Here is a 27,051-nt window from a genome sequence, read left to right on the forward strand (position 1 = left end):
TTGTTTTGCTGTCAGACCTCCAGGTGGAGACACAACAGAGAGTGAAAGAGAGAGATTCAGTCACTCTTACATGTAAAACCACCTGCAGACTGACTGAAGAAACAACATTCATCTGGTCCAGAAACACACAGATATTAACTGAACACACAGTGAATGAGTTTCATCTGCAGTCAGTCAGTCGTCATGATTCAGGACTCTATAGATGTGCTATAAGAGGATACGAACATCTGCCCTCTTCCCCTTATAATCTAAATGTAAGATGTAAGTACACTGATTTTATTAACCTCCGTCACGTTATTCTCTGTTATTCCCCTGGTGACCACAGGGGGCGCTATTTGGAAAGTTTTGTTTTCTGACTTTTATAAGGTGCAAGTGTGTTTTTGTCTACCTTTTCATCCATTGACAACAAATTCTAGACAAATTCCATCATGGTCTACTGTTTCGGTTGAGATTGTTCAATATGCGTTGGAGGGACATTTAAGTGACGTATCACGAAACGCATTCCTTGTAGGTAAAGTGTCCTTGTTAAACAACACTCCGCAGTTGTTATGATGTCATAGGTCAACAAACATACGAGTCACGTCATTGGAAAATATTGCAGTCTCATGTGTCTTGTGACGAAACGGCATAGATATCTAGTCATGAGACCCATGAGAACCAACAAGATTCAAAATTTGTGTTTCCGTGGAAACAACCCCACTGCGACCTCGGATTTCTGACTCTTTATTTAGTGCAGTTTGTGGGTTAAAATGTATGCGTAATCATTTTCAGTGGAAAACGGAATGAAGCTTGGCGTGAGCACTGGTGACTGTGATGTAATATGGGAAGTGTGGGTAGGATTTCATAAATCTGTTTTGAAGATTTTACCCACGCAAACATGTATACACAAGGCCCTTATTTTCCCCTCACTTCCTCCTTTAAATTATTGTGACCGTGGGCTGTTATTTTGGGCTAAATGGAATTTAGGTTAGCACTTGTGATTTTTACCATTTTTGCTGGCTGTTTGTTTTCAAAACGGCAATTTTTAGGTAAGAAATTATGTCAGATAATTTACACTAGAAGGTTAATGAGGCTTATATCTTTGTCTCCTTTAGATCCTCCAGAGAAAACCTCAGTCTCCATCAGTTCTTCTGGTGTAATAGTGGAGGGTGATTCAGTGACTCTGACCTGCAGCAGTGAATCAAATCCACCTGTTCACATCTACAGCTGGTTTAAGGATAATAAAACCTTACCTGTCGGATATGGACAGACGTTCAGCATCACTAACTTTAGCTCCAGTCTCAGTGGAGGGTTTTACTGTGTGGCTCAGAATAAACATGGATCTCAGAGATCAGATGCTGTATCACTCACTGTCAAAGGTAAAAAATTCATCTGTTGTCTGATCCGTACTGAGTTAAATCACTGGTCTGGGAACAGTCCTTGACCGTTTTCTTCTCTCTTTCCCCTTTAAATGTACATTTGTGAAGGAAACACTCCAGCTGTGATTGTGCTCACGGTGGCTGTGGTTCTGGCTGTTATCATGACATCTGTCATTCTAATGGTTGCCATAGTGATGTTTATCAGAAGGTGAGAGTTTAAAGGTATTGACTTATTGACACAGTATGCGCTGTATAATATGTGTTAAATACTTTTAAATGTTTTTTTATAGAGAAAAAGTGCCAACATTAGAGGAGGAAAATAACCAAGAAAAGGTGTGAAATCTGCTGTATAATCAACAGGTCACACACAGTACATGCACAGATTTGTTTATGATTATTTTATGTCGTCTTTAGATGGTGGCACCAGAGGCAGCGTACATGACCCTTGACCCCACATCCAGATGTGCTGATTACGACACACTGCATGATACTGTATGTTATTTAACAGATTTCGCGTTGCCTCTGTGTTTACAATGTGATGTTTTGGTTGTTATATGTTAATCTTTGTTCCTCTGTTCTCTAGACGATTAAAAGCGCTGGTGATCAAACAAGCATCTCTGAAGCTCTGGATCCAACGTATTATAACGTTGACAATTAAATATTCTCCTTAAATACCTCTACTGTTTTTTTATTGTTGAATGTTATGACCAGTGTTGTCTTTATTCAAAGACATTTATAAATTTGTGCAAGACTCAAGGAGGGATTTTTTAAAAAATTGTTTAATCTCAGAAACATACATGATTTAGCAAACACATCACCAAAACACATATATTTGTGTAATTGGGGAAAAGACTGCATGTGGGTCTTTTTTTGCACTTTGAAGAAATTCTGTCAACGTGTGTTCTTGTAGTTATATGTACCTGCCTGTAGGTGGCGTGTCAGGTTGATTAAGCACGGCAGAGGCGAAGTGGTGAGGTGCTGTCCGATGTGCTGAAATGGACAATTTTTGCTTCAGAAAATAGAGTTCTTTTGATTTACACATCACCTTGTATGCAATTTGTAACATTTTATGACACACCATGCAGCATTGACTGTTAATAAAGGAAGGATTCACCCAAAAATAAAAAAATAGATGTATTCACCCTCATGTCGTTCAGACCTGTACATGACTCTTTCTTCAGTGGAATACAAAAGAACACATTTTGAGAAATTTCTCTGTGGTTTTGTGCCCATGCAGTTGATTTCAATTGGGTCCAATGTTATTTATTAATAATTACTTTTTCAACGTTCTTCAAAATGTGTGTTCTGCAGAAGAATTTTCTGCAAAAATCTTTTTTGACAGGTTTTGAATGACATAAGGATGAGTAAATGATGAAAGAATTGTCAATTTTGTGTGTCTCTTTAACTTTTATAATATTGTATTGGAGCTGTCAGTTCGCTTTCCGGTTGTAGACCCTTATGAATTTTGGTTCATTTTTGTTGCATCTTTTGGTTACAGGATGAATTTGGTTTAAAACGAATGTCAAAATCCATTTTGTTTTAAACTCTTTATTTTAGAATATGCATTTTTATTAGCATATCATGTAATTTACATTCATTAACATCCAAAGTGATTTTATTTTCTGTGATGAAATGTTGCATTTTTTTTGTTCTGACGCTTTTATATATGCAATTTGAATAACATCTATAATTTAAGGGACCTTTTATATGCGTGCACAGTTACACTGAATACTCCACAAAGACTTAAAATCACCAGGATATGTTTTAATCTTTTTTTCTGAACAGTTTATTTCTAGAGTGTCAGAGAAATGTGCACACTGTAAAACAAACTGTTGGTAATACATTCTGTTGATCTGTGTCTAGTCTATTTATGGGTGAAATGCTGATAAGTCAAAGAGAAGCTGTTATTGAGTCACATTTCTGACCTGCTATAGACGTCGCTCAACAGTGTTGCAACATCTGCCATAAATGAGGAAGATGGAGAAATATATATAAAAAATGCAGAAATGTTCTTTATCTTTTGTTTCATATCTAACTCACCTTTAGTTATTTACTTGGTTTTTCTGCAAGATTGTGAAGTCACTCAGTGGAAAACATATGTATGAAAATAAGAATGAAGAGTCTGGTTCTGAAGATTTGTTTTAGTGTTGTGTGGCCAGAGGAAGAGTGTTGGCATTCAGAGAGGAAGCAGAGAGTCACCGGATGTGTGTGTGTGACACTTTTCAGACAGACGTCTGCACAGCACACAATACATCTGCTTCTTTACTCATTTCAGGACATACAGTATGATCACAGGAGACCACAATAAAGCAAGGTGAGTTTTCTAAATCTTTTGCATAATAGTAAATATTGTTATATTTATGAATATAAAACCGTGGAAAAAATTAAGAGACCATTCCGAACGTTCGTTTAATCATCATTTCTAGATGTATAGTGGTCATTCCAGTCCAGTGTCTGTTGAATTTCAACAAAATTAAACCTCATGAGTGACAAAAGTCATGTGAAAGACTGACAACATAAGACTTACATAAAAATAATTTTTCAACTTTTCCTAAATAGGCCTACATGTAGACATATGGTATTACTATTGTATTACTTAAACGTGAATATGAACTTGTTTTATTTGCAGTATTTGAGGTATGACAAATCCAGAGCATCTTTTCTGTTGTTTTCACCTGTTTCTCCAGTTTTCATTTTCTGCGAATAGATGCAAATAGAAACAATATTATTATTTGAAATTTGGGAGAAATATTGGTAGAGTTCACAGAATGAAACAAAAATGATCATTTTATCTAAACACATCATAGTAAATTCAGAAAAACTGAAACTAATTTTTGTATTTTTATTGCGCGGCTGTATTAAGGGCATATGATTTCATGACGTCTTTATGGAGTTATGGTAATAATTATAATTCCTGCATTGCTATCTAAAAAATCAAGCAAAATCATTTCCACTACATTTCTGTGGCTTAAAAATGTTATACTTGAATCATTTTTACAGAATGTTTGCTCTTTGCTGTCTAATTACGCTGCTTGTGAATCCAGGTGAGTCGAGATCTCATTTCTGCCCAAATTTTCTGAACATTCCTTCAACATCTGTTGTTGTTTTTCAGGAATGTGCAGCCACGAATGGGCAGTACATTACTTAAACAAAATGAAATGTGCCCTTAAGGGCTCAACAACAATTTTGTTCGGCAGTTTCACATACCCCGATGATCTCACTCTAACTGAGATATTCTGGACTGTAAATCCAGTTCGAGAAGTGGAGACGCCTGATCTGTCTAAAGAAGCAGAATATAAAGGCAGAGTTAAATACATTCGGAGTGACGACCAAACCTTCTTTCTCAAACTATGTAATGCGACATCTGAAGATGAGAAAATGTACTGCATCAGAATCGTGACGGATGAAGAAACAGGAAAATATCTGGGCTATCCTGGAATTGAGCTCAAAGTGACAGGTACAGGCACTCTTAAAATAAATGACAGATTATTCATACACACAGATGAACTCAATGTCTGTCTTTGCAGAACTCAATGTGGAGGTTCCTGAAGAGGTCATAGAGGGAAATTCAGCAGTTTTGTTTTGTAAAACCACCTGCAACTTTGCAGACAGCACAAAATATAGCTGGTACAAAAACAAAATCCCTTTGTCAGAATCATTCAGTAGAAAAGAACTGTTTCTGCGGCCGGTCAGCAGTGATGATGCAGGAGAATACAGCTGTGCACTTAGAGAACATAAAGATCTGCCTTCCCCTGCTGTCACGCTCAATGTCAGATGTGAGTCGATCCCTTCATTTCACCTTCACAATTAATAAACAAACAAGATAATATTTTACTTTTCATGAAAATCAGATCCACCAAAGAACACCTCAGCGTCCATCAGTTCTTCTGGTGTAATAGTGGAGGGTGATTCAGTGACTCTGACCTGCAGCAGTGAATCAAATCCACCTGTTCACATCTACAGCTGGTTTAAAGAGAATCAAACATCATCTGTTGGATCTGGACAGACGTTCAGCATCACTAACATTAATTCACGTCTCAGTGGAGGGTTTTACTGTGTGGCTCAGAATAAACATGGATCTCAGAGATCAGCTGCTGTATCACTCACCGTTAAAGGTATTTACATTAAAGATATTACATGTGTCATCTTTTATGATGTGATCTTCATCAACATGTGTTTTAGGAGTTCAGAGTTCTGCTGTAGTTTCTGGGATTGTGGCAGGATGTGGAGGATTGTTCTTCATCATCATCTTCATCATCCTGTTTATTAAGTGAGTTTAGTCATTTTTAAAATATTGTTTCATTCATTGATTGTAATGCAGTTTATCACATACGTGAGGTTATTTTTCCCTGTAGGAAGAGGAGGACTGATAGTAGAGCAGAATACGTCAATCAAACACACGTGACAAACACACATCTTCATCTCCACCTGCAGTAGATTCTTCTNGGAAAAGCACGCCCACGCGTCAACCCATGAGACTGAGATGGAAGAGCACGCCCACGCGTCAACCCGCAAGAGTGAGATGGAAGAGCACGCCCACGCGTCAACCCGTGAGAGTGAGATGGAAGAGCACGCCCACGCGTCAACCCGTGAGAGTGAGATGGAAGAGCACGCCCACTCGTCAACCCGTGAGAGTGAGATGGAAGAGCACGCCCACTCGTCAACCCGTGAGAGTGAGATGGAAGAGCACGCCCACTCGTCAACCCGTGAGAGTGAGATGGAAGAGCACGCCCACTCGTCAACCCGTGAGAGTGAGATGGAAGAGCACGCCCACTCGTCAACCCGTGAGAGTGAGATGGAAGAGCACGCCCACTCGTCAACCCGTGAGAGTGAGATGGAAGAGCACGCCCACTCGTCAACCCGCGAGAGTGAGATGGAAGAGCACGCCCACTCGTCAACCCAGAGGACGAGGATGGAAGGAGCCGCAGTCCCGGAAGAGAGGCACGCCCACGGTCACGTGGAGGGTGGAAGCAGCCCACGCGTCACCGGAGAGAGACGCACTGCAACCGTGAGATGGATGGAGAGCACGCACTGTCACCCTGAAATGGAGACACCAGTCACCTAGAGGGATGGAACACGCCACTCAGCGTCTGGCAAGTGACACCAACCAGTCGCCTCGGTCAGAGTGAGATGGAAGAGCACGCCCACTCGGTCAACCCGTGTTTGAGAGTGAGATGGAAGAGCACGCCCATATCGTCAACGCCGAACCATGCGCGAGTATGAGATGGAAAAGCACGCCCACGCGTCAACCCATGAGACTGAGATGGAAGAGCACGCCCACGCGTCAACCCGCAAGAGTGAGATGGAAGAGCACGCCCACGCGTCAACCCGTGAGAGTGAGATGGAAGAGCACGCCCACGCGTCAACCCGTGAGAGTGAGATGGAAGAGCACGCCCACTCGTCAACCCGTGAGAGTGAGATGGAAGAGCACGCCCACTCGTCAACCCGTGAGAGTGAGATGGAAGAGCACGCCCACTCGTCAACCCGTGAGAGTGAGATGGAAGAGCACGCCCACTCGTCAACCCGTGAGAGTGAGATGGAAGAGCACGCCCACTCGTCAACCCGTGAGAGTGAGATGGAAGAGCACGCCCACTCGTCAACCCGTGAGAGTGAGATGGAAGAGCACGCCCACTCGTCAACCCGCGAGAGTGAGATGGAAGAGCACGCCCACTCGTCAACCCGGGAGAGTGAGATGGAAGAGCACGCCCACTCGTCAACCCGCGAGAGTGAGATGGAAGAGCAAAATATATAGACCGACAAGACATAATTTATGTTGTGAGAAACAGTGTAAAAGGTAAGGTGAGAATGACGGGTAAACATACAAGTATGTTCTGTTAACAGGGTCTAATGGTATCGTTTTTCGCTGTGGTTGACATCCTCTGAGCAAGATCCTTGTAATAAAATAAAAAATACTCTACACACAAGTTTCAATTGTACTGTGGATTATTTACTTGTCATAAAACAAATACAATTGTCTGGCAAGTATTGTTTCATGGTCTTTCTCTTGTTGAGAAATACTCGGGAAGGGAAGTCAAGTCTTCATTGTGGTTAAAGTCAAGCTGATGATGTTATTTCTTATTCAGACAGTAGTAACAAGATTCATAGCACAGTACGACACAAACCAGCTTATAGATTTTTGAGGTGATTGTTGGTTTGTTGAATAGTAATAATTTAATAGTTTTGTTTTATGACTGCACTGCTATGGTGACATTCAACATGTTTCTTTTTTTTGTAATACTTCTCAAGACTGCAGGTGAGTTCATAATGTCAGAATTCTGTAGTGTAAATTGTTTTAAATGTAAGGGACTTCCTCAAATGTTTTTCTTCTGTGTGCAGGGGTTGATGGTCAATACTCTGTACCGGCAGTCTACAGTCCTCCATATGTTTGTGCATTGAAGGGCTCAAGTGTAAAAATAACATGTACTCTAAGACATTTTCCTGATGATGTGATCAAAGAAGTCTTCTGGACCAAAACTGCTATAGAAATGCCTGGATTCTGTTTTGGCAGAGCTCGGTGTCACAGTGAGAATAAAGACACTCACAGCTTCACTTTGACAAATGTGACAGAATCTGATAAACACGTCTACTACTGCAGCGTTGTAACATGCAAACATGCAATAATGAAAGGGTTTCCTGGAGCTCGACTTGATGTCACGGGTAAGAATATTTGGATGCTTGATTTACCCTCCTTATGTTTACGCTATTATTCATTGTTGTTTGTTTTGCTGTCAGACCTCCAGGTGGAGACACAACAGAGAGTGAAAGAGAGAGATTCAGTCACTCTTACATGTAAAACCACCTGCAGACTGACTGAAGAAACAACATTCATCTGGTCCAGAAACACACAGATATTAACTGAACACACAGTGAATGAGTTTCATCTGCAGTCAGTCAGTTGTCATGATTCAGGACTCTATAGATGTGCTATAAGAGGATACGAACATCTGCCCTCTTCCCCTTATAATCTAAATGTAAGATGTAAGTACACTGATTTTATTAACCTCCGTCACGTTATTCTCTGTTATTCCCCTGGTGACCACAGGGGGCGCTATTTGGAAAGTTTTGTTTTCTGACTTTTATAAGGTGCAAGTGTGTTTTTGTCTACCTTTTCATCCATTGACAACAAATTCTAGACAAATTCCATCATGGTCTACTGTTTCGGTTGAGATTGTTCAATATGCGTTGGAGGGACATTTAAGTGACGTATCACGAAACGCATTCCTTGTAGGTAAAGTGTCCTTGTTAAACAACACTCCGCAGTTGTTATGATGTCATAGGTCAACAAACATACGAGTCACGTCATTGGAAAATATTGCAGTCTCATGTGTCTTGTGACGAAACGGCATAGATATCTAGTCATGAGACCCATGAGAACCAACAAGATTCAAAATTTGTGTTTCCGTGGAAACAACCCCACTGCGACCTCGGATTTCTGACTCTTTATTTAGTGCAGTTTGTGGGTTAAAATGTATGCGTAATCATTTTCAGTGGAAAACGGAATGAAGCTTGGCGTGAGCACTGGTGACTGTGATGTAATATGGGAAGTGTGGGTAGGATTTCATAAATCTGTTTTGAAGATTTTACCCACGCAAACATGTATACACAAGGCCCTTATTTTCCCCTCACTTCCTCCTTTAAATTATTGTGACCGTGGGCTGTTATTTTGGGCTAAATGGAATTTAGGTTAGCACTTGTGATTTTTACCATTTTTGCTGGCTGTTTGTTTTCAAAACGGCAATTTTTAGGTAAGAAATTATGTCAGATAATTTACACTAGAAGGTTAATGAGGCTTATATCTTTGTCTCCTTTAGATCCTCCAGAGAAAACCTCAGTGTCCATCAGTTCTTCTGGTGTAATAGTGGAGGGTGATTCAGTGACTCTGACCTGCAGCAGTGAATCAAATCCACCTGTTCACATCTACAGCTGGTTTAAGGATAATAAAACCTTACCTGTCGGATATGGACAGACGTTCAGCATCACTAACTTTAGCTCCAGTCTCAGTGGAGGGTTTTACTGTGTGGCTCAGAATAAACATGGATCTCAGAGATCAGATGCTGTATCACTCACTGTCAAAGGTAAAAAATTCATCTGTTGTCTGATCCGTACTGAGTTAAATCACTGGTCTGGGAACAGTCCTTGACCGTTTTCTTCTCTCTTTCCCCTTTAAATGTACATTTGTGAAGGAAACACTCCAGCTGTGATTGTGCTCACGGTGGCTGTGGTTCTGGCTGTTATCATGACATCTGTCATTCTAATGGTTGCCATAGTGATGTTTATCAGAAGGTGAGAGTTTAAAGGTATTGACTTATTGACACAGTATGCGCTGTATAATATGTGTTAAATACTTTTAAATGTTTTTTTATAGAGAAAAAGTGCCAACATTAGAGGAGGAAAATAACCAAGAAAAGGTGTGAAATCTGCTGTATAATCAACAGGTCACACACAGTACATGCACAGATTTGTTTATGATTATTTTATGTCGTCTTTAGATGGTGGCACCAGAGGCAGCGTACATGACCCTTGACCCCACATCCAGATGTGCTGATTACGACACACTGCATGATACTGTATGTTATTTAACAGATTTCGCGTTGCCTCTGTGTTTACAATGTGATGTTTTGGTTGTTATATGTTAATCTTTGTTCCTCTGTTCTCTAGACGATTAAAAGCGCTGGTGATCAAACAAGCATCTCTGAAGCTCTGGATCCAACGTATTATAACGTTGACAATTAAATATTCTCCTTAAATACCTCTACTGTTTTTTTATTGTTGAATGTTATGACCAGTGTTGTCTTTATTCAAAGACATTTATAAATTTGTGCAAGACTCAAGGAGGGATTTTTTAAAAAATTGTTTAATCTCAGAAACATACATGATTTAGCAAACACATCACCAAAACACATATATTTGTGTAATTGGGGAAAAGACTGCATGTGGGTCTTTTTTTGCACTTTGAAGAAATTCTGTCAACGTGTGTTCTTGTAGTTATATGTACCTGCCTGTAGGTGGCGTGTCAGGTTGATTAAGCACGGCAGAGGCGAAGTGGTGAGGTGCTGTCCGATGTGCTGAAATGGACAATTTTTGCTTCAGAAAATAGAGTTCTTTTGATTTACACATCACCTTGTATGCAATTTGTAACATTTTATGACACACCATGCAGCATTGACTGTTAATAAAGGAAGGATTCACCCAAAAATAAAAAAATAGATGTATTCACCCTCATGTCGTTCAGACCTGTACATGACTCTTTCTTCAGTGGAATACAAAAGAACACATTTTGAGAAATTTCTCTGTGGTTTTGTGCCCATGCAGTTGATTTCAATTGGGTCCAATGTTATTTATTAATAATTACTTTTTCAACGTTCTTCAAAATGTGTGTTCTGCAGAAGAATTTTCTGCAAAAATCTTTTTTGACAGGTTTTGAATGACATAAGGATGAGTAAATGATGAAAGAATTGTCAATTTTGTGTGTCTCTTTAACTTTTATAATATTGTATTGGAGCTGTCAGTTCGCTTTCCGGTTGTAGACCCTTATGAATTTTGGTTCATTTTTGTTGCATCTTTTGGTTACAGGATGAATTTGGTTTAAAACGAATGTCAAAATCCATTTTGTTTTAAACTCTTTATTTTAGAATATGCATTTTTATTAGCATATCATGTAATTTACATTCATTAACATCCAAAGTGATTTTATTTTCTGTGATGAAATGTTGCATTTTTTTTGTTCTGACGCTTTTATATATGCAATTTGAATAACATCTATAATTTAAGGGACCTTTTATATGCGTGCACAGTTACACTGAATACTCCACAAAGACTTAAAATCACCAGGATATGTTTTAATCTTTTTTTCTGAACAGTTTATTTCTAGAGTGTCAGAGAAATGTGCACACTGTAAAACAAACTGTTGGTAATACATTCTGTTGATCTGTGTCTAGTCTATTTATGGGTGAAATGCTGATAAGTCAAAGAGAAGCTGTTATTGAGTCACATTTCTGACCTGCTATAGACGTCGCTCAACAGTGTTGCAACATCTGCCATAAATGAGGAAGATGGAGAAATATATATAAAAAATGCAGAAATGTTCTTTATCTTTTGTTTCATATCTAACTCACCTTTAGTTATTTACTTGGTTTTTCTGCAAGATTGTGAAGTCACTCAGTGGAAAACATATGTATGAAAATAAGAATGAAGAGTCTGGTTCTGAAGATTTGTTTTAGTGTTGTGTGGCCAGAGGAAGAGTGTTGGCATTCAGAGAGGAAGCAGAGAGTCACCGGATGTGTGTGTGTGACACTTTTCAGACAGACGTCTGCACAGCACACAATACATCTGCTTCTTTACTCATTTCAGGACATACAGTATGATCACAGGAGACCACAATAAAGCAAGGTGAGTTTTCTAAATCTTTTGCATAATAGTAAATATTGTTATATTTATGAATATAAAACCGTGGAAAAAATTAAGAGACCATTCCGAACGTTCGTTTAATCATCATTTCTAGATGTATAGTGGTCATTCCAGTCCAGTGTCTGTTGAATTTCAACAAAATTAAACCTCATGAGTGACAAAAGTCATGTGAAAGACTGACAACATAAGACTTACATAAAAATAATTTTTCAACTTTTCCTAAATAGGCCTACATGTAGACATATGGTATTACTATTGTATTACTTAAACGTGAATATGAACTTGTTTTATTTGCAGTATTTGAGGTATGACAAATCCAGAGCATCTTTTCTGTTGTTTTCACCTGTTTCTCCAGTTTTCATTTTCTGCGAATAGATGCAAATAGAAACAATATTATTATTTGAAATTTGGGAGAAATATTGGTAGAGTTCACAGAATGAAACAAAAATGATCATTTTATCTAAACACATCATAGTAAATTCAGAAAAACTGAAACTAATTTTTGTATTTTTATTGCGCGGCTGTATTAAGGGCATATGATTTCATGACGTCTTTATGGAGTTATGGTAATAATTATAATTCCTGCATTGCTATCTAAAAAATCAAGCAAAATCATTTCCACTACATTTCTGTGGCTTAAAAATGTTATACTTGAATCATTTTTACAGAATGTTTGCTCTTTGCTGTCTAATTACGCTGCTTGTGAATCCAGGTGAGTCGAGATCTCATTTCTGCCCAAATTTTCTGAACATTCCTTCAACATCTGTTGTTGTTTTTCAGGAATGTGCAGCCACGAATGGGCAGTACATTACTTAAACAAAATGAAATGTGCCCTTAAGGGCTCAACAACAATTTTGTTCGGCAGTTTCACATACCCCGATGATCTCACTCTAACTGAGATATTCTGGACTGTAAATCCAGTTCGAGAAGTGGAGACGCCTGATCTGTCTAAAGAAGCAGAATATAAAGGCAGAGTTAAATACATTCGGAGTGACGACCAAACCTTCTTTCTCAAACTATGTAATGCGACATCTGAAGATGAGAAAATGTACTGCATCAGAATCGTGACGGATGAAGAAACAGGAAAATATCTGGGCTATCCTGGAATTGAGCTCAAAGTGACAGGTACAGGCACTCTTAAAATAAATGACAGATTATTCATACACACAGATGAACTCAATGTCTGTCTTTGCAGAACTCAATGTGGAGGTTCCTGAAGAGGTCATAGAGGGAAATTCAGCAGTTTTGTTTTGTAAAACCACCTGCAACTTTGCAGACAGCACAAAATATAGCTGGTACAAAAACAAAATCCCTTTGTCAGAATCATTCAGTAGAAAAGAACTGTTTCTGCGGCCGGTCAGCAGTGATGATGCAGGAGAATACAGCTGTGCACTTAGAGAACATAAAGATCTGCCTTCCCCTGCTGTCACGCTCAATGTCAGATGTGAGTCGATCCCTTCATTTCACCTTCACAATTAATAAACAAACAAGATAATATTTTACTTTTCATGAAAATCAGATCCACCAAAGAACACCTCAGCGTCCATCAGTTCTTCTGGTGTAATAGTGGAGGGTGATTCAGTGACTCTGACCTGCAGCAGTGAATCAAATCCACCTGTTCACATCTACAGCTGGTTTAAAGAGACTCAAACATCATCTGTTGGATCTGGACAGACGTACAGCATCACTAACATTAATTCACGTCTCAGTGGAGGGTTTTACTGTGTGGCTCAGAATAAACATGGATCTCAGAGATCAGCTGCTGTGTCTGTTATATTTGCAGGTATGTTGAAATCGTTCTGAGATGTGGCTGTTTGTATCGGCTCTATTTCTTGGCTGTATTATCGGCTGTATTCCTCCTCAGATGGACGGAGTAAAGTTTTGCACATAACTGCAGGAATCGTAACTGCTCTTTTCTGCATCTGCGCTGTTATTGTGCTAATAAGAATCGTAAGGTAAGACGAAACTCTGAAATAAACTTTGTATGAGGTTCTATATACATGTGTACATATATAAAGTGTTCTCATGGATTGTGAATCCTATTTGTTTTCGCTACAGGAGAAAAACAGCGGTTTCTGGAGTCAGTGACATGTCAAAACAGGCAAGTTTAGAGCATCTTTCACCTTAAGACACTTTTACTTGAATTGCAAAAGCATTGCAAAAGTTTATCAGTTCCCTGGGAATCAAACCCGTGACCTTTGTGTTGATATATTGCCAGTTGAGCCACAGAAACATGACGTTGTTTTATTAACCTCAGATGGACGGAGGTTAATAAAACTCAAATGTACACATGTATATAGAACCTCATACAAAGTTTATTTCAGAGTTTCGTAATATGTATTAAATAGTTCCGCGACCGTTTCATCTGACTTGGACTGCAGTTAACTTCCGGTCTGTGTTTGGCTAGTGTCTAATTCTATTTATGCTAATATTATTATATTTTATTGTATGCATTTTTTATTAAATAAAGATTTTTTTGAATGTTGTTGTATGTTTATTTTTTAAAATAAACAATTTGTTGAATGGGTCCTTTAGTTTTGACGCATTTAAACAAACCGTGTGGTACACTGACATCTAGCGGTTGAGCTTGGTATCGGAGTCTAAATTCAAAATATTGGAGACGCAAGTTTAGCCAAGTAACGGTTCTTCTCGGTTTCTTTTGCTTGTTATCAGAAATAATCTACATGCGTTCTATTTTTTGTGAATGTGTACCGGAAGTTAAGTGCAGTCCAGTAACATTTATTTATGTTGTCACTTTGAAACAATCCATTTACTGTCTTATGTGTGTCTATTCAGGGTAACATCAGCGCGGCAGCGACAGATCAGATACCTGCGCATCCCACCGCATCACCTTCAAAGCAAGTCAATCAGAATGATTTGTACGCCATCATTGCTCATCACAGACCCAGCGCATCCAACAGAGATCAAACTGCTGGAAATGATGAAGAGGTTCAGTACGCCAGTGTCCATCACTACAAAAACACAAAGAACAATAAGGAAGAAGCTGAATCTCAATATGGAAATGTTAGCAATCACTATCCTGCTATTTCATCCAGGTAAGACACATGTTGCTCATAATCATCTAAACTAAATCATGTGTCTTGTTGAGTAGAAGCTGTAAGTTTCAATACAAAGTGCGAGTAGGTTTGAATGACCAAGCATCAATCAATGTTTTTTTTGAGCAGATCTAACGCTGGACTGGTGGAAGACTCCTCGGTCATCTACAGTAGCATTAAAGTCACGTAAACATCATCCGAGTGAATTAAACCAAACTCCATTGTGGAACTTTTAAACTCAATAAAACCAAGTAGCTTTGTAATAAATGATCATCTTCCAAGTATAAACCCTTACAAGCCTTAGCCTAATGTTTTGCACATGCCAAGGACAACATAATGATGTGCAGTTTTACTTGACCACCAGCAGAGGGTGGCAGCGCAAGACACACGTTCACTCTTATCACATCTAGGCTAGCTGAGACTTTCAGGCACATCCCATCATCACGAGACTTCATAGAAAAGAACTAGAGAGATTTTTGCACTCATTTATTACACGAGAATTATAAATGAAACATAAACTGCAATGAATGAAGTCGTAGGCCATTTCTTTAAAAAATGTCAAATGAAGTAAATTGGTTTCATGGCTGCATTCCATAATAAAATCACAAATGTTTACTTCACAACTATTGTAAAACACTTGATATTTTCTTGATATCTCACACTTGCAGTATACACGTTGGATACATATGATGCTGGCGACAGAATGATGTTTGAGGAGTGGGCGGCGCTACTGTTTTAGACACGCCCCTTGCACACTATGAGGTCGTTAATTTTTTTAATCATTGTGTACTGTGCAGATCCTGTACATTTATTTGTGTTTGAGAAGACCGATAAAGTTTATAAAATGTATTCTAGACATTCTTTGCACTGTATATTTGTAAATTTCAATGTGTTGGATGGATCACACCATTACGAGTCAAAGCCTCAGAATGGTGGTACTGTCGCTTTAAGAGCTGATGGGGAACCTGTGACTTTTGCTCACATTTAGATCACAGAAAGACTTCAAAGTTTCACCTTTGGGCTTTAAAGGAAACATACTGCACATATGAAAAGCGAGAAGACACATTAAACAATAGAAGACAAGTGACAACCAATACACAATGAGTCTGTTATAATAGGAACCGCAACAGTAAATCGATTATACGTCTTAGAAAATCTGATCTGTTACGATTGCTTTCATTACATTACACCTGTTGTCAGGTTAGTAATGTTAGTCATACATTATTTATTGTCGTGTGTAGTCTGACAAAATACATGTTCTGTCAAGATTGTGAATACTTTCATGTCTTTTTGCTGTCACTTCCTGTGCCCCCCTTTGCTGCAGAGTGAGGAAAAAACTCTGCTCAGCGTCACCCCATCTTAAAATAAAAGGTGTCAACCACAAAATGATCAGAAGTTGAACAAAACAAAGCTATGGTCTGTCAGTCCTTTATTGTTTGTCATTGGCTTCCAAGTGAAACAGGTGAGAGCATCATTCTCCACTATTGGGTTGTTAAAAGTTGTGAGATAAACATTTATTTAACCTAAATTATTACAAAGATGTCAAACTCCTGCAGTTAAAATCTACAAGATCAAAATCTAAAAGACTTTATAGATAAGGTAGCCTATTGTATAAAAAGACGTCATGTACTTTGCATACGGCTAAACAGCAACGACAACATGATGCACTGCTGACTGGATCTTAAGTTTAACATTATTAAATGGTTTTGTTTTTGTCTTTCTTTGTGTGACCAAATTGACATTCGACTCATTTTTGTATCAATATGCACTTTGATTTAATAAGTAGTTTATAACACAATGGTTGTTGCTGTCTGTATGACCGTTTAGATCAGGGTGTGTCTGATTCTGCTCCTGGTTCAGATTGACAGCAAAAATGTAGAGCACTAGCACCAAAGGGCTCAATTATTTTCTGAGCATGCTCAAAAATGCTTGAATGTCGGCATACTTTAGAGTCGTCGGACGTTAGGCAACTGTGCTAATATGGGTGTGGCAGGGGGCTTCTACAGTGTCCCCTGTTCAAGCACATGAAGTTGATGCATAGATCGATGCACATAATACATATCTGCACACACGTATGAAATTTGGCACATATTTAGTTTTATTCGACCTGAACGATTTTTGCACTGACATTCTATAGCTCCGCCCAACAGGAAGTGGGATATTTTGGATTTTGTGAAAGCTTCTCACAGCCTCTGCGTACATCGAGGGATTTACATCTGGTGACATTGATATGGCTGATTCCACCCATGGGTAGCAGAAAGTGTCTCACAATAGACTTATTGACTTTTTATTAGACTTATTATTACACAGAAATATAATAATACAAATTAATATGAACATAAATTAAATAAAATATGAATATTCATGTTATTAGACTATAGCCAAACACAAACCGGAAGTTAACTGGGGGTCAGGCACACGCGGGCGTCCGATGAAACGATCTATAGTTTAAAAGTATATCAATACGATTAAACATTTGGCAGCTTAAAAATGGTTACCTCTGGTCTCCAAATTGTATTGTGTCAGTGTAAAAGCGCTTTATATTTTTGTTGTACTGTGAATCGCCTCTCATGTAGGTGTGGCTGTGGTGATGTCAGTCAGAATGGCTCCTCCCCTTCCTCTGATCCTTCTGCTCATCTTTCCAGGTGAGTCATTGCTGTGTATTACCCACATTAGATAAAGTTGGGTTTGTGTTTTAGCTTTCACGTTTCAATGCACCATTATGTTTTTACATACATCGTTTCATTGGATTTACTCTTATTTTTTCATTTTTTCAGTTTTGCTTGTTTATATTTGATGTGTCTCAGAATTGCTTCTCGTTTTATGGAAAAGGCTGCTTAACACACTGTTCAAAATACAATCGTTATGTTTCAGGCGGTTGTAGTAGTGGTGGTGGTGGTGGTTGGGGTGTGACTCACATCTCTTCACACATCTGTGCACTAGAGGGCTCATCTGTAATAATCCCCTGCACTTATACATACCCTCCTGGACATCAGGTCAAGAACGTGTTCTGGACCACAACAGCATTGGGAACAGGAAGAGAGCCTCCAAATCTGTTTAATGACCCTGAATACAGACATAGGATTCAATATCTGGGTGACAAACAACACAACTGCACCATCAGACTGACTCATGTGAAACAGACAGATTCACACGAGTACTATTTCAGATTCACAACTAATATAACAAATGGGAAATGGATTGGGAGACCTGGAGTGACTCTTAAACTCACCGGTAATCTTTACCTTGTTTCTGTATTTCTATTAGTGAATTGTCTCTGATTCCAGCTCATTTTAATTTGGTTGCAGTGATGTTTATCTAAAGTATGCTCTTGTTTTAAGATCTTCAGGTGGAGGCGTCCAAGAAAGTGAAAGAGAGAGATTCAGTGACTCTGACATGTAAAACCACCTGCAGACTGACTGAAGAAACAACATTCATCTGGTTAAAAAACATGAAGTCGTTACGTAGGAGATCAGACGTGAACAATGATACACTCATCCTGCGCTCAGTTAGAAGAGAGGATGCGGGCATCTATAGCTGTAGTGTGCGAGGACACGATCTCATATCTCCTGAATATCGTCTCAATGTCATGTGTGAGTACATTTTCAGTCATTTTGAATGTTTCAAAAATGTAACATTTTCTCAAACGAATGTTGCACTTATTCTAGATCCTCCAGAGAAGACTTTGGCGGTTGTGAGTCCTTCTGGTGAAATAGTGGAGGGTGATTCAGTGACTCTGACCTGCAGCAGTGATGCCAACCCGCCTGTTTACACACACACCTGGTTTAAGGAAAAATCACCCGTAGGATCTGGAAACATCTACAGGATCACAAGTATCAGATCAGATCACGGTGGAGAATACAAGTGCAAGGTCTTCAATGACTATGGAATGAAATACTCAAATGCTGTGATTTTAAATGTCACGTGTAAGTCAAAGATCATTTTAGCAATAGATCAGCAGATTGCAGTCAGTTCTCAGTCAAGTTACACGATAGTTTTGTCATTTCTTTTTCATCTGTGTTAGACCCACCAAGGAATGTCTCAGTGTCCATCAGTTCTTCTGGTGTAATAGTGGAGGGTGATTCAGTGAATCTGACCTGCAGCAGTGAATCAAATCCACCTGTTCACAACTACAGCTGGTTTGAAGAGAATCAAACATCATCTGTTGGATCTGGACAGAGTTTCAGAGCTCTGGAGAGTGGATGGTTTTACTGTGTGGCTCAGAATAAACATGGATCTCAGAGATCAGCTGCCGTGGCAGTCACGTTTGATGGTGGGTATCATCCTCTGATGTTAACAAGCACTGTTAGACGGCATAAACCCGAGAATATACACGAGAATTTGATTTCTGTGGAATTTGATTCAAAGCCATGAAAAGTATTAAAAATCAGGTTAGAGCTCCCTCTAGTGGGAGACTAAAATGATGCGCTCTCCTCGATGTCCTTTTTCCCTATTGCTTTCAGTAGCAGTAAGCACCTCCAACTCCAACTTCATCATTTACTCCAGTCCAACCTATACGTTTCTTTCTTCTGCACAACACAAAAGAAGATATTTTGAAGAACGTCGATAACCAAACAATACTGAACCCCATACACAGCTGTATTGCGTAGATCACCCCATCTCGCTTCTCTTCTTTACAGGCGGTCAAAACGCTCTCCTGTATACAGTTGCTGGGGTCATAAGTGGACTTGGGGCCTTCTTTTTTATTTTCATCATTTTAGTCATTTGGTAAGTTGACTGTGTTCATAAAGTAATAAAGAATGCAAGTTTTTTATTGGTTTTCACAATTGTTTACACAGTAGGAAAAGCCAAAGATCTAACGACATCAGAGGAGAGCAGGATAATGACTCAACATATCAAAACATGTCAAAGACGGTAAAGATCTGCATTACAATGGAAAATATTTACTGTAGATGTGGTTTTCAAGCACAATACAACCTAACAGGAAGTATGTCTTTCATATGAACATGAGTTACTTTTATAAACATCTTTCTTATCTTTCCACAGCACGATGACGACAGAGCAAACATATACACAAATTTCATCCCTGCGTGCAGCATCAATCAGAGCGTCTGTGAATCTCCTGCAGTAAGTCTGCGATATGTGTAGCTTGACATCATTGTGGATTATTCCCTCCCTCCGTAATTAATAATAATAAAAAATCTGCCAGATGCGAGTGGGACCAGTGGACTTAAAAAAGTTATCTCATACTGTATGTGAATACGTTTTCTCCATTTTTGTAGGATGTTGACTGCAATTATGACATATACAAAAACTTGGACCCAGTACACATGTCCCCTGAAGATGATGTGTACTGTACACCTGATGCCCTTGTAAGTTGACCTAAAAACTTAAAAGTTCTTAAAAATAATTTGTGTATTCTTACTTGCTTAATACAACATAAATAGAAAGAGAATTAAAACAACAATTGTGGGAAACACTCAAGAGTTTTTATTTTAAATGTAAATATGCATTTTATTTTTCGCAGTGCATTTTTTTAATCTAAATTTTTTAACTTATTTTTGCACCGTCTCTTGAGGTCAAACAGTCAATAAGTGGAACTTGGTGGAAAGATTCACTGCTTTTGAACTTCTTACAATGTTACGTACTTAGAAACAAATGTATAGCATAATGCAATGTAAGCGTCTGCCAAATGCGTAAATGTAAATGATGTTTTAACTTTATTTTGGTAAATTATCTTGTAAATTATGATTCTGTCATTTTTCTCTCTTTCCTCTAGTATGATGACCCCAGTGATGCCATATACATCAATCCTGAAATGTGCAGGGCCTTTGAATCAAACAGCTTCTGTAAAGACTGAGAGAACCCATCAGAGTTAAGGAAGGATTTGTGACATTTCAATTGTGTTATTTCTATCAGCGTCAGGCTCTGTTGAATATTTGAATAAATGGAGCTTCACATTTCTGTAAAACTAGAGGTTTCACGACAAGTTATTGTAAAAAAATGTTTTTCATTTTGCTCAAGAAATATATTTTGATGTAACACTTTTATATCAGCTTTGGTGTTTTTAACACGATTGCAATGCATGATAGTAGATTAAAGTTGACTCCTTGATATAACTTGATCCTTTGTTTTTGCTCAGTTGGCTTAATTGAGTTGGAAGTCTAAATCCATTTGTGTTGCGAAAATATGAATCAAATAGCAGCTGATGGAGTTTCCAGCATGCTTAAGGGGCTGTGTCCACCGTGGTGTTTTTACGCAGCTGAAAATGCCAGGAGCTCTGCTGAAAACACCCGCTGCAGGCGCAAATGTGCTGAGCGTTCGAACGCCGTCGCTGAGCGTGGGAAAAACGCTCGGTTTATTTCAAATAAACGCAGCGTTTCCATTGGACACAATTGAAAAATACACGCCATACGCTGGCAGAAATGCATCGGTGGAAACAGCCCCTTACTCACATTACATAACATCTGTTTTAAATGTTCTTTCGGGCTGTTTATTTGTAAAAAAAGTTAATTTGTGAAATTAACCAGTTAAAGGAGTAATGTGGACATTTTAGCGGCATCTAGTGGCGAGGTTGCGAATTGCTACCAACGTCGCACTCCACCTCTCACCCCTTCCTTTTGAAGCACTACGGCGGCTCTCACAGGACAAAGATGTCGTCACGTTTTCGCTTCTTTGTCAAAGGAGATGACGTATTTACGAAACGTGCTAGAAACGCTGTAGAGCAGTTTGTCCCTTTAGGGCTCCTGTAGAAACAACATGACGAATTCCATGCAAGGGGACCCGCGGTGCGTGTAGATAGAAATAGGTCATTCTACGGTAATAAAAACATAACGCTTCATTATGTGAGGTCTTTATACACCTCTTAAGACATAGTTATGTTTTATTATATTGCATTTCTGTCAACAGATCACCCTTACACAGCACCTTTAAGACCTCAGAATGGTGGTCACTTTAAGAGCTGATGTGGAAACCCGTCACATTTAGATCAGAGAAAGGCTTCAAAGTTTCACCTCTGGCCTGCAGTCAGAGGAAACAAACATAGTGCACATGGAAAATGTGACAAGATTCATTAAACAATAGAAAACAAGTGACAACCAATAAACATTGAATCTTTTATAACAGGACCACAACAGTAAATCTGTCATGCTTAGAAAATCTTATCTGTTTGAAGTTTTCATCATCATTCGTGGTCTGGTCAGTAACTTGATTGGTTGTCGTGTGTAATGTATTGTCTATAAGCATTTGCCACCTGCATCTACTTTTAAGATAGATCTAAACATCCTCTATCTTTTGTCAAGATGACCACAGACCTATAAGTTGTGCATACTTTGTTTCATGTCTTTTGGCTGATATTTCCTGTTGTCCTTCGTTGGTGAAGAGTGAGGAAGAAACTCGGCTCCATGTTCAGCATTAACATCGTATGCATCACCTCATCTTAAAATAAAAGGTGTTAGCCACACGATCAGACGCTGAAACACACAAAGCTGTGGTCTGTCAGTCCTTAATTGTTTGTCATTGGCTTCCAGTGAAACCGGTAAGAGCCTCATTCTCTGCTAGTGGGTTGATAAAAGTTGTGTTTTACTAACTGACTAAGTGTGAGTTTCACATGTAAAAGATTACTGATGCAGAGTTAAAACATGAGAGTAACCTGAATACAATATTACAAAGACTTCAGTTAAAATCATCATTATCTAAAAGACTTCATGTACTCCGCATGCACTACTGATTATATTTTCATACTCCAAATTTAGCATCATCAAATGATGTTGTATTTTTAATCATTCCTTATGTGAGCATATTTACACTGTCTCAATTTACTGTCAATGTACTTTGAGTTTAAAAGAGCTTTGTAACAAGGAGGCCATGTCTTGTCTCTGGTTGGGGTCTATTAGGGATGTAAACGTTTAAATCAGGGTGTGTCTGATCCTGTTCCTGGTTTAGCACTGAATGTGTGAAGGGCTCCGTTGTCTTCCTAAGGATATTTTTTCTAAGATTTCAGAGCATTTTGAGATATTTAACATGCTCAAAAATTCTTGAAAGTTAGCGAGTTCTTCAGAGTCAAAGGTTGGCATAGTATAGGTGTGGCGTGGGGTTAATTGGCAAATAAAGTTATGCACATGTAACTTTTTTTTAGGTCTAAGAGAATGAACAATTTTTGCATTGACATTGATCAGCTCTGCCCAACAGAAAGCAGGACCTTGTGAAAGTGCATGCAGTAAAGTTTTTATTGCGCTCATATCTGCTGAATAAATTTGCCAAAAACAGGCAACAGAAATTGTCTCAGACTTTCAAAAAGGCATCTTCTATCACTTTCAATGCATTTGTCCACCATGCTGTCATGGTCTGTTCTGTGTTCCCCTGTTATTTTGGACTCTTATGTTATTTCCTGTTGCGTGCCATGTTTGTAGTCCTTTGTAGTTTTTCTTGTTGATTAGTTTCCCCGGGTGTTTCTTGTTTCCTTTTGTTATCCCAGTGTATTTAAACCCTAGTGTTTCCTTTGTCTGGCGTCAGTCTTTATTTTTATGCTTCGTTCAGGTTTTGGATTACCTTGGTTTGATTCGTCCTGTATTATTTCAGTAAATGTTATACTGCACGTGGAAAAGCCGGCTGTTCAGAGTCCCCAGCCATCATGGCCCCCAGCCGCAAGATGGCCGCCTCTCCAGAGTTAGCTGACAAGATGGTGGCTTCAAGGCACAGGCGTCTGGTCTCTAACCTGGAAGATACTCTTCTGGCATCTGTGCGGGTGGCTAATGTCCCTAAGGTCCTGGAGGCGTCTGTTACTGATGTCTCATCCCTGGAGTCAGTTCTTCCGGTTGTGGTTGCAGCCTTGTGGTGTGTGTGGGCTGTGTATAGAGGGTATGCATTGACGTCTTTATTGTGAAAGTGCTGCCAATGGCATTGCTGGTTCCTCACGGCACGCATTTCCGGAAAGAAAGATGGCAGAAACCAATCATCCAACCTTAGGTATTAAGGATATTCCACCAAAGGTAATAGATATTAACATGATGCACCACTGCCGTTACTATGAATTGGGATGCAATGCAACGCACAATATGGCCTTTCTAGCGAAGGAAGTCCCGCCTTCCAGTAAAAAGAGCCAATCGCCAGTCAATAAAGACTGATTATACTCTGGGGCGGGGCTTTACACAGAGTTTCATGAGGCATAATGTGAGCTTAGGAAACATTCATTATGGGTACAGTTGATGTCAGGTTTACTTGTTGTTCGGGATTTATTGGGATTTTTGCCAGCGGTTTTAGAAGCGGTCTTCCTATGATTAAAATAACTGCCGGAGGCATTGCAAACACGCCACGACTTCCCTAAACACATCTGATTCAACACCATCTCATTGCCCTCGGCTGCAATTTTCACTTAAAAATTATGTGATCATTTAGCACTTATATCTTGTTTTTTTTAGAAGTACAGGAAGTTTCTGTCATGATTTCCGGAAGTGTAGCTACATGAAGCAGATACTCATAAATTCCTGTGAAATTGATGAAGTAACTTCTTTTTTAATGTTATCTGCATCGTTTTATCGCAATATTTGTTCTTATGTTTCATTGTTACTGATCTTTTCCCATAAAACACAAACAGTCCACGCCTCAGAGATTCAGAACCTAATCAGAATCAGTCATGAAAAGCTTTGATAGTAAACACCATCAGCTCCTCATCTCCTGATGTCTTTTTTACTTGAGATCTCAAAACATGAATTATCATCATCGTTTTTGAGTTCCTCTTATGTTGTTGATGAAGAGATCATTATTTAGAAAGAGGAAGATTTTATTTTAAGAAGCATATTTAATGGTGGAAACCACCAACAGTCCATCAGTTTACGTACATATTGTTCATTTCTTATTTGTGCATTCAGTTACGCTCATCACAGCACGGTAAGACCATTTTTACATCGTCTCTTCTCATTAACAGCTCTGTACATTGGTAGACAAAGTCAACATTTGTAAAAATAACTTTTCTCAGTAAATGTTTCTTCTTTACTGTAGTTGAGACTCTTTAGACTCCAGATGAAAATGTAACTGTTTTGTATGATTGTAGAGGTTGCTATGGCGACGTGTTTCACATTATCTCTGATGTTTCTGCTCATGACTGCTGGTAAGTGCAGATCACACTTCAGTCTTCACACTTAAACACTCACTTTATACATTCTGACTTCAATTCTCTCAAAAGAGCTTCACACTTTGTGATCATGACATGAACTACGAGTGTTTGAATGAAGTTATTTTTTTACACATTATTTCATGTTATACATTATGACAATTTAGTTTCCTCATTTGTGTGTTTCAGATGGTGATGGTGAGCAGGATTGGGCAGTGAATTACAGTCCTTCATATGTTTGTGCATTAAGAGGCTCAACAGTGAGAATGTCCTGTACTTTAAAATATCCTCCTGACCATGTGGTCAATAAAACCTTCTGGACCAAAACTGCTGTAACTACTGAAGAACCAGATGACATGTGTTTGTACTCAGAAAACGGAAGAGTTCAGTGTCACAGTGGAAATAAAGACACTCACAGCATCACTCTGACAGATGTGACAGAAGCTGATAAACACGTCTACTACTGCAGATTTACAACATACAAAACAGGTGGTGAATGGACAGGAGTTCCTGGAGTTCAGCTTGATGTCACAGGTAGATCTAGAATCATATTAACACACAGAGGACATGAGACATTATATTGTGTAACTCTGATCTGATATACATTCATAAAGTTGATGTTGTGATGATGTTGATATATTTTATTCTGTATTATGATGATGATCAAACAGAGTTTGTTGTTGTTTTGCTGTCAGACCTCCAGGTGGAGACACAACAGAGAGTGAAAGAGAGCGATTCAGTCACTCTTACATGTAAAACCACCTGCAGACTGACTGAAGAAACAACATTCATCTGGTCCAGAAACACACAGATATTAACTGAACACACAGTGAATGAGTTTCATCTGCAGTCAGTCAGTCGTCATGATTCAGGAGTCTATAGATGTGCTATAAGAGGACATGAACGTCTGTCCTCTCCTGGTGTTTATCTCAGTGTTGAATGTGAGTAAACACTGATTCATTCACATACAAGATCAAATATTTCTAGATTTCTGAATTAAAATATTTCATACAGAACCAAATTACTTCATTTATGACAAATATCAATGAGATAACAAACATGGCGGTTTAATAATCCACTCTTTGAATATGAATGTTTCATCTTGAAGTAAATATCACATTGTTTCACCGTGCAACACTTCAGAAATAGATCTTTATATATAGAAAACAACTCCCTTTTGATTTCTATTTACATATAAAAATGTTTTAGATCCTCCAGAGAAAACCTCAGCGTCCATCAGTTCTTCTGGTGTAATAGTGGAGGGTGATTCAGTGACTCTGACCTGCAGCAGTGAATCAAATCCACCTGTTCACATCTACAGCTGGTTTAAAGAGAATCAAACATCATCTGTTGGATCTGGACAGACGTTCAGCATCACTAACATTAATTCACGTCTCAGTGGAGGGTTTTACTGTGTGGCTCAGAATAAACATGGATCTCAGAGATCAGCTGCTGTATCACTCACTGATAAAGGTAAACTGTAATTATATTAAAGGAAAAGTTCATCTCAAAATCAAAATTGTGTTATTTTTTACTCACCCACATGACGTTCAACATGTTTTACGACCAGGAACACAAAAAAATATTTTTTTTTAGGTGACGTCCGAGAGCTTTCCAGGCCTCCTCATAGACATCATGGTTATAGATTTTTCGCACATAAAGTATTGTAATCGGTTCAAACAAATTCAATTGAGCCACTATGAGCGGATGGACCAATTTAAGGATGTCTTTCGTACTTTTCTGGACCTTGACAACAACTATAACCATGGTGTCTATGAGGAGGCCTGGAAAGCTCTCGGACGTCACCTAAAAAAAAAGTTCCTGTTCATAAAACATGTTGAACGTCATGTGGGTGAGTAAAAAATAACACAATTTTGATTTTGAGATGAACTTTTCCTTTAATGATAATGAATGTGTGTCCTCTGTTGTGATGTGATCTTCTTAAAATCTTGTTTTAGGACTTCACACAGTTTCTGGATTTGTGTCAGGATGTGGAGGATTGTTCATTGTCATCTTTATGTGTCTTTGTATTAAGTATGCTTTATTTTTTTAAACCTTGTCTCATTCATTGATTGTAATGCAGTTTATTGCATGCATGTTGTTATTTTTTCTATTTTTCCCTCTAGGAAGAGAAGGACTGATAATAGAGAACAAGACA

The 27,051-nt window shown here is 38.7% G+C and overlaps 4 protein-coding genes across 4 annotated transcripts in view; all 4 read left to right on the forward strand.

Moving 5' to 3' along the window:
* Positions 1-2,782, forward strand: part of LOC130553052 (B-cell receptor CD22-like) — a 5,533-nt gene extending 2,751 nt beyond the window's left edge. The window contains exons 2-7 of the mRNA XM_057331792.1: positions 16-261; positions 1,095-1,358; positions 1,467-1,566; positions 1,649-1,691; positions 1,773-1,850; positions 1,942-2,782. Of these exons, the coding sequence (XP_057187775.1) occupies positions 16-261; positions 1,095-1,358; positions 1,467-1,566; positions 1,649-1,691; positions 1,773-1,850; positions 1,942-2,016 (806 nt within the window). The 3' untranslated portion in view covers positions 2,017-2,782. The remainder of the gene's footprint in view (positions 1-15; positions 262-1,094; positions 1,359-1,466; positions 1,567-1,648; positions 1,692-1,772; positions 1,851-1,941) is intronic.
* Positions 2,783-3,647: 865 nt separating this feature from the next.
* On the forward strand, positions 3,648-5,795 carry LOC130553053 (B-cell receptor CD22-like). Its single transcript, XM_057331793.1, has 7 exons — positions 3,648-3,672; positions 4,359-4,402; positions 4,471-4,815; positions 4,886-5,134; positions 5,210-5,473; positions 5,541-5,628; positions 5,714-5,795. The coding sequence occupies exons 2-7, from the start codon at positions 4,360-4,362 to the stop codon at positions 5,793-5,795; spliced, it is 1,071 nt and encodes a 356-aa protein (XP_057187776.1). The 5' UTR covers positions 3,648-3,672; position 4,359.
* Positions 5,796-7,518: 1,723 nt separating this feature from the next.
* On the forward strand, positions 7,519-16,138 carry LOC130553054 (B-cell receptor CD22-like). Its single transcript, XM_057331794.1, has 17 exons — positions 7,519-7,611; positions 7,695-8,015; positions 8,091-8,336; positions 9,170-9,433; positions 9,542-9,641; positions 9,724-9,766; positions 9,848-9,925; positions 10,017-10,069; positions 11,709-11,747; positions 12,434-12,477; positions 12,546-12,890; positions 12,961-13,209; positions 13,285-13,548; positions 13,630-13,720; positions 13,824-13,866; positions 14,562-14,821; positions 14,951-16,138. Exons 1-17 carry the CDS (start codon positions 7,560-7,562, stop codon positions 15,009-15,011), a joined length of 2,553 nt encoding a protein of 850 aa, XP_057187777.1. The 5' UTR covers positions 7,519-7,559; the 3' UTR covers positions 15,012-16,138.
* Positions 16,139-16,227: 89 nt separating this feature from the next.
* Positions 16,228-26,377, forward strand: LOC130553055 (B-cell receptor CD22-like). The gene is made up of 18 exons (XM_057331795.1): positions 16,228-16,283; positions 17,398-17,466; positions 17,696-18,055; positions 18,163-18,414; positions 18,490-18,747; positions 18,846-19,094; positions 19,462-19,549; positions 19,621-19,696; positions 19,829-19,909; positions 20,065-20,154; positions 20,562-20,631; positions 23,389-23,584; positions 23,670-23,772; positions 24,652-24,670; positions 24,834-24,890; positions 25,083-25,427; positions 25,589-25,834; positions 26,103-26,377. Exons 1-18 carry the CDS (start codon positions 16,235-16,237, stop codon positions 26,375-26,377), a joined length of 2,883 nt encoding a protein of 960 aa, XP_057187778.1. The 5' UTR covers positions 16,228-16,234.
* The last annotated feature ends 674 nt before the right edge of the window (positions 26,378-27,051 follow it).

The sequence above is a fragment of the Triplophysa rosa genome, linkage group LG4 (genome assembly GCF_024868665.1).
Source record: "Triplophysa rosa linkage group LG4, Trosa_1v2, whole genome shotgun sequence".
NCBI classification, from domain to species: domain Eukaryota; kingdom Metazoa; phylum Chordata; class Actinopteri; order Cypriniformes; family Nemacheilidae; genus Triplophysa; species Triplophysa rosa.

Coding starts and splice junctions, on each gene's coding strand:
- LOC130553053 (XM_057331793.1), top strand. CDS start 4,360: ATGTTTGCTCTTTGCTGTCTAATTACGCTGCTTGTGAATCCAG. Junction 4,403..4,470: donor TACGCTGCTTGTGAATCCAG/GTGAGTCGAGAT, acceptor GTTGTTTTTCAG/GAATGTGCAGCCACGAATGG. Junction 5,474..5,540: donor TGTATCACTCACCGTTAAAG/GTATTTACATTA, acceptor CATGTGTTTTAG/GAGTTCAGAGTTCTGCTGTA.
- LOC130553055 (XM_057331795.1), top strand. CDS start 16,235: ATGGTCTGTCAGTCCTTTATTGTTTGTCATTGGCTTCCAAGTGAAACA. Junction 19,095..19,461: donor CGTGGCAGTCACGTTTGATG/GTGGGTATCATC, acceptor TCTTCTTTACAG/GCGGTCAAAACGCTCTCCTG. Junction 24,891..25,082: donor GTTTCTGCTCATGACTGCTG/GTAAGTGCAGAT, acceptor TGTGTGTTTCAG/ATGGTGATGGTGAGCAGGAT.
- LOC130553054 (XM_057331794.1), top strand. CDS start 7,560: ATGGTGACATTCAACATGTTTCTTTTTTTTGTAATACTTCTCAAGACT. Junction 8,337..9,169: donor TTATAATCTAAATGTAAGAT/GTAAGTACACTG, acceptor TGTCTCCTTTAG/ATCCTCCAGAGAAAACCTCA. Junction 12,478..12,545: donor TACGCTGCTTGTGAATCCAG/GTGAGTCGAGAT, acceptor GTTGTTTTTCAG/GAATGTGCAGCCACGAATGG.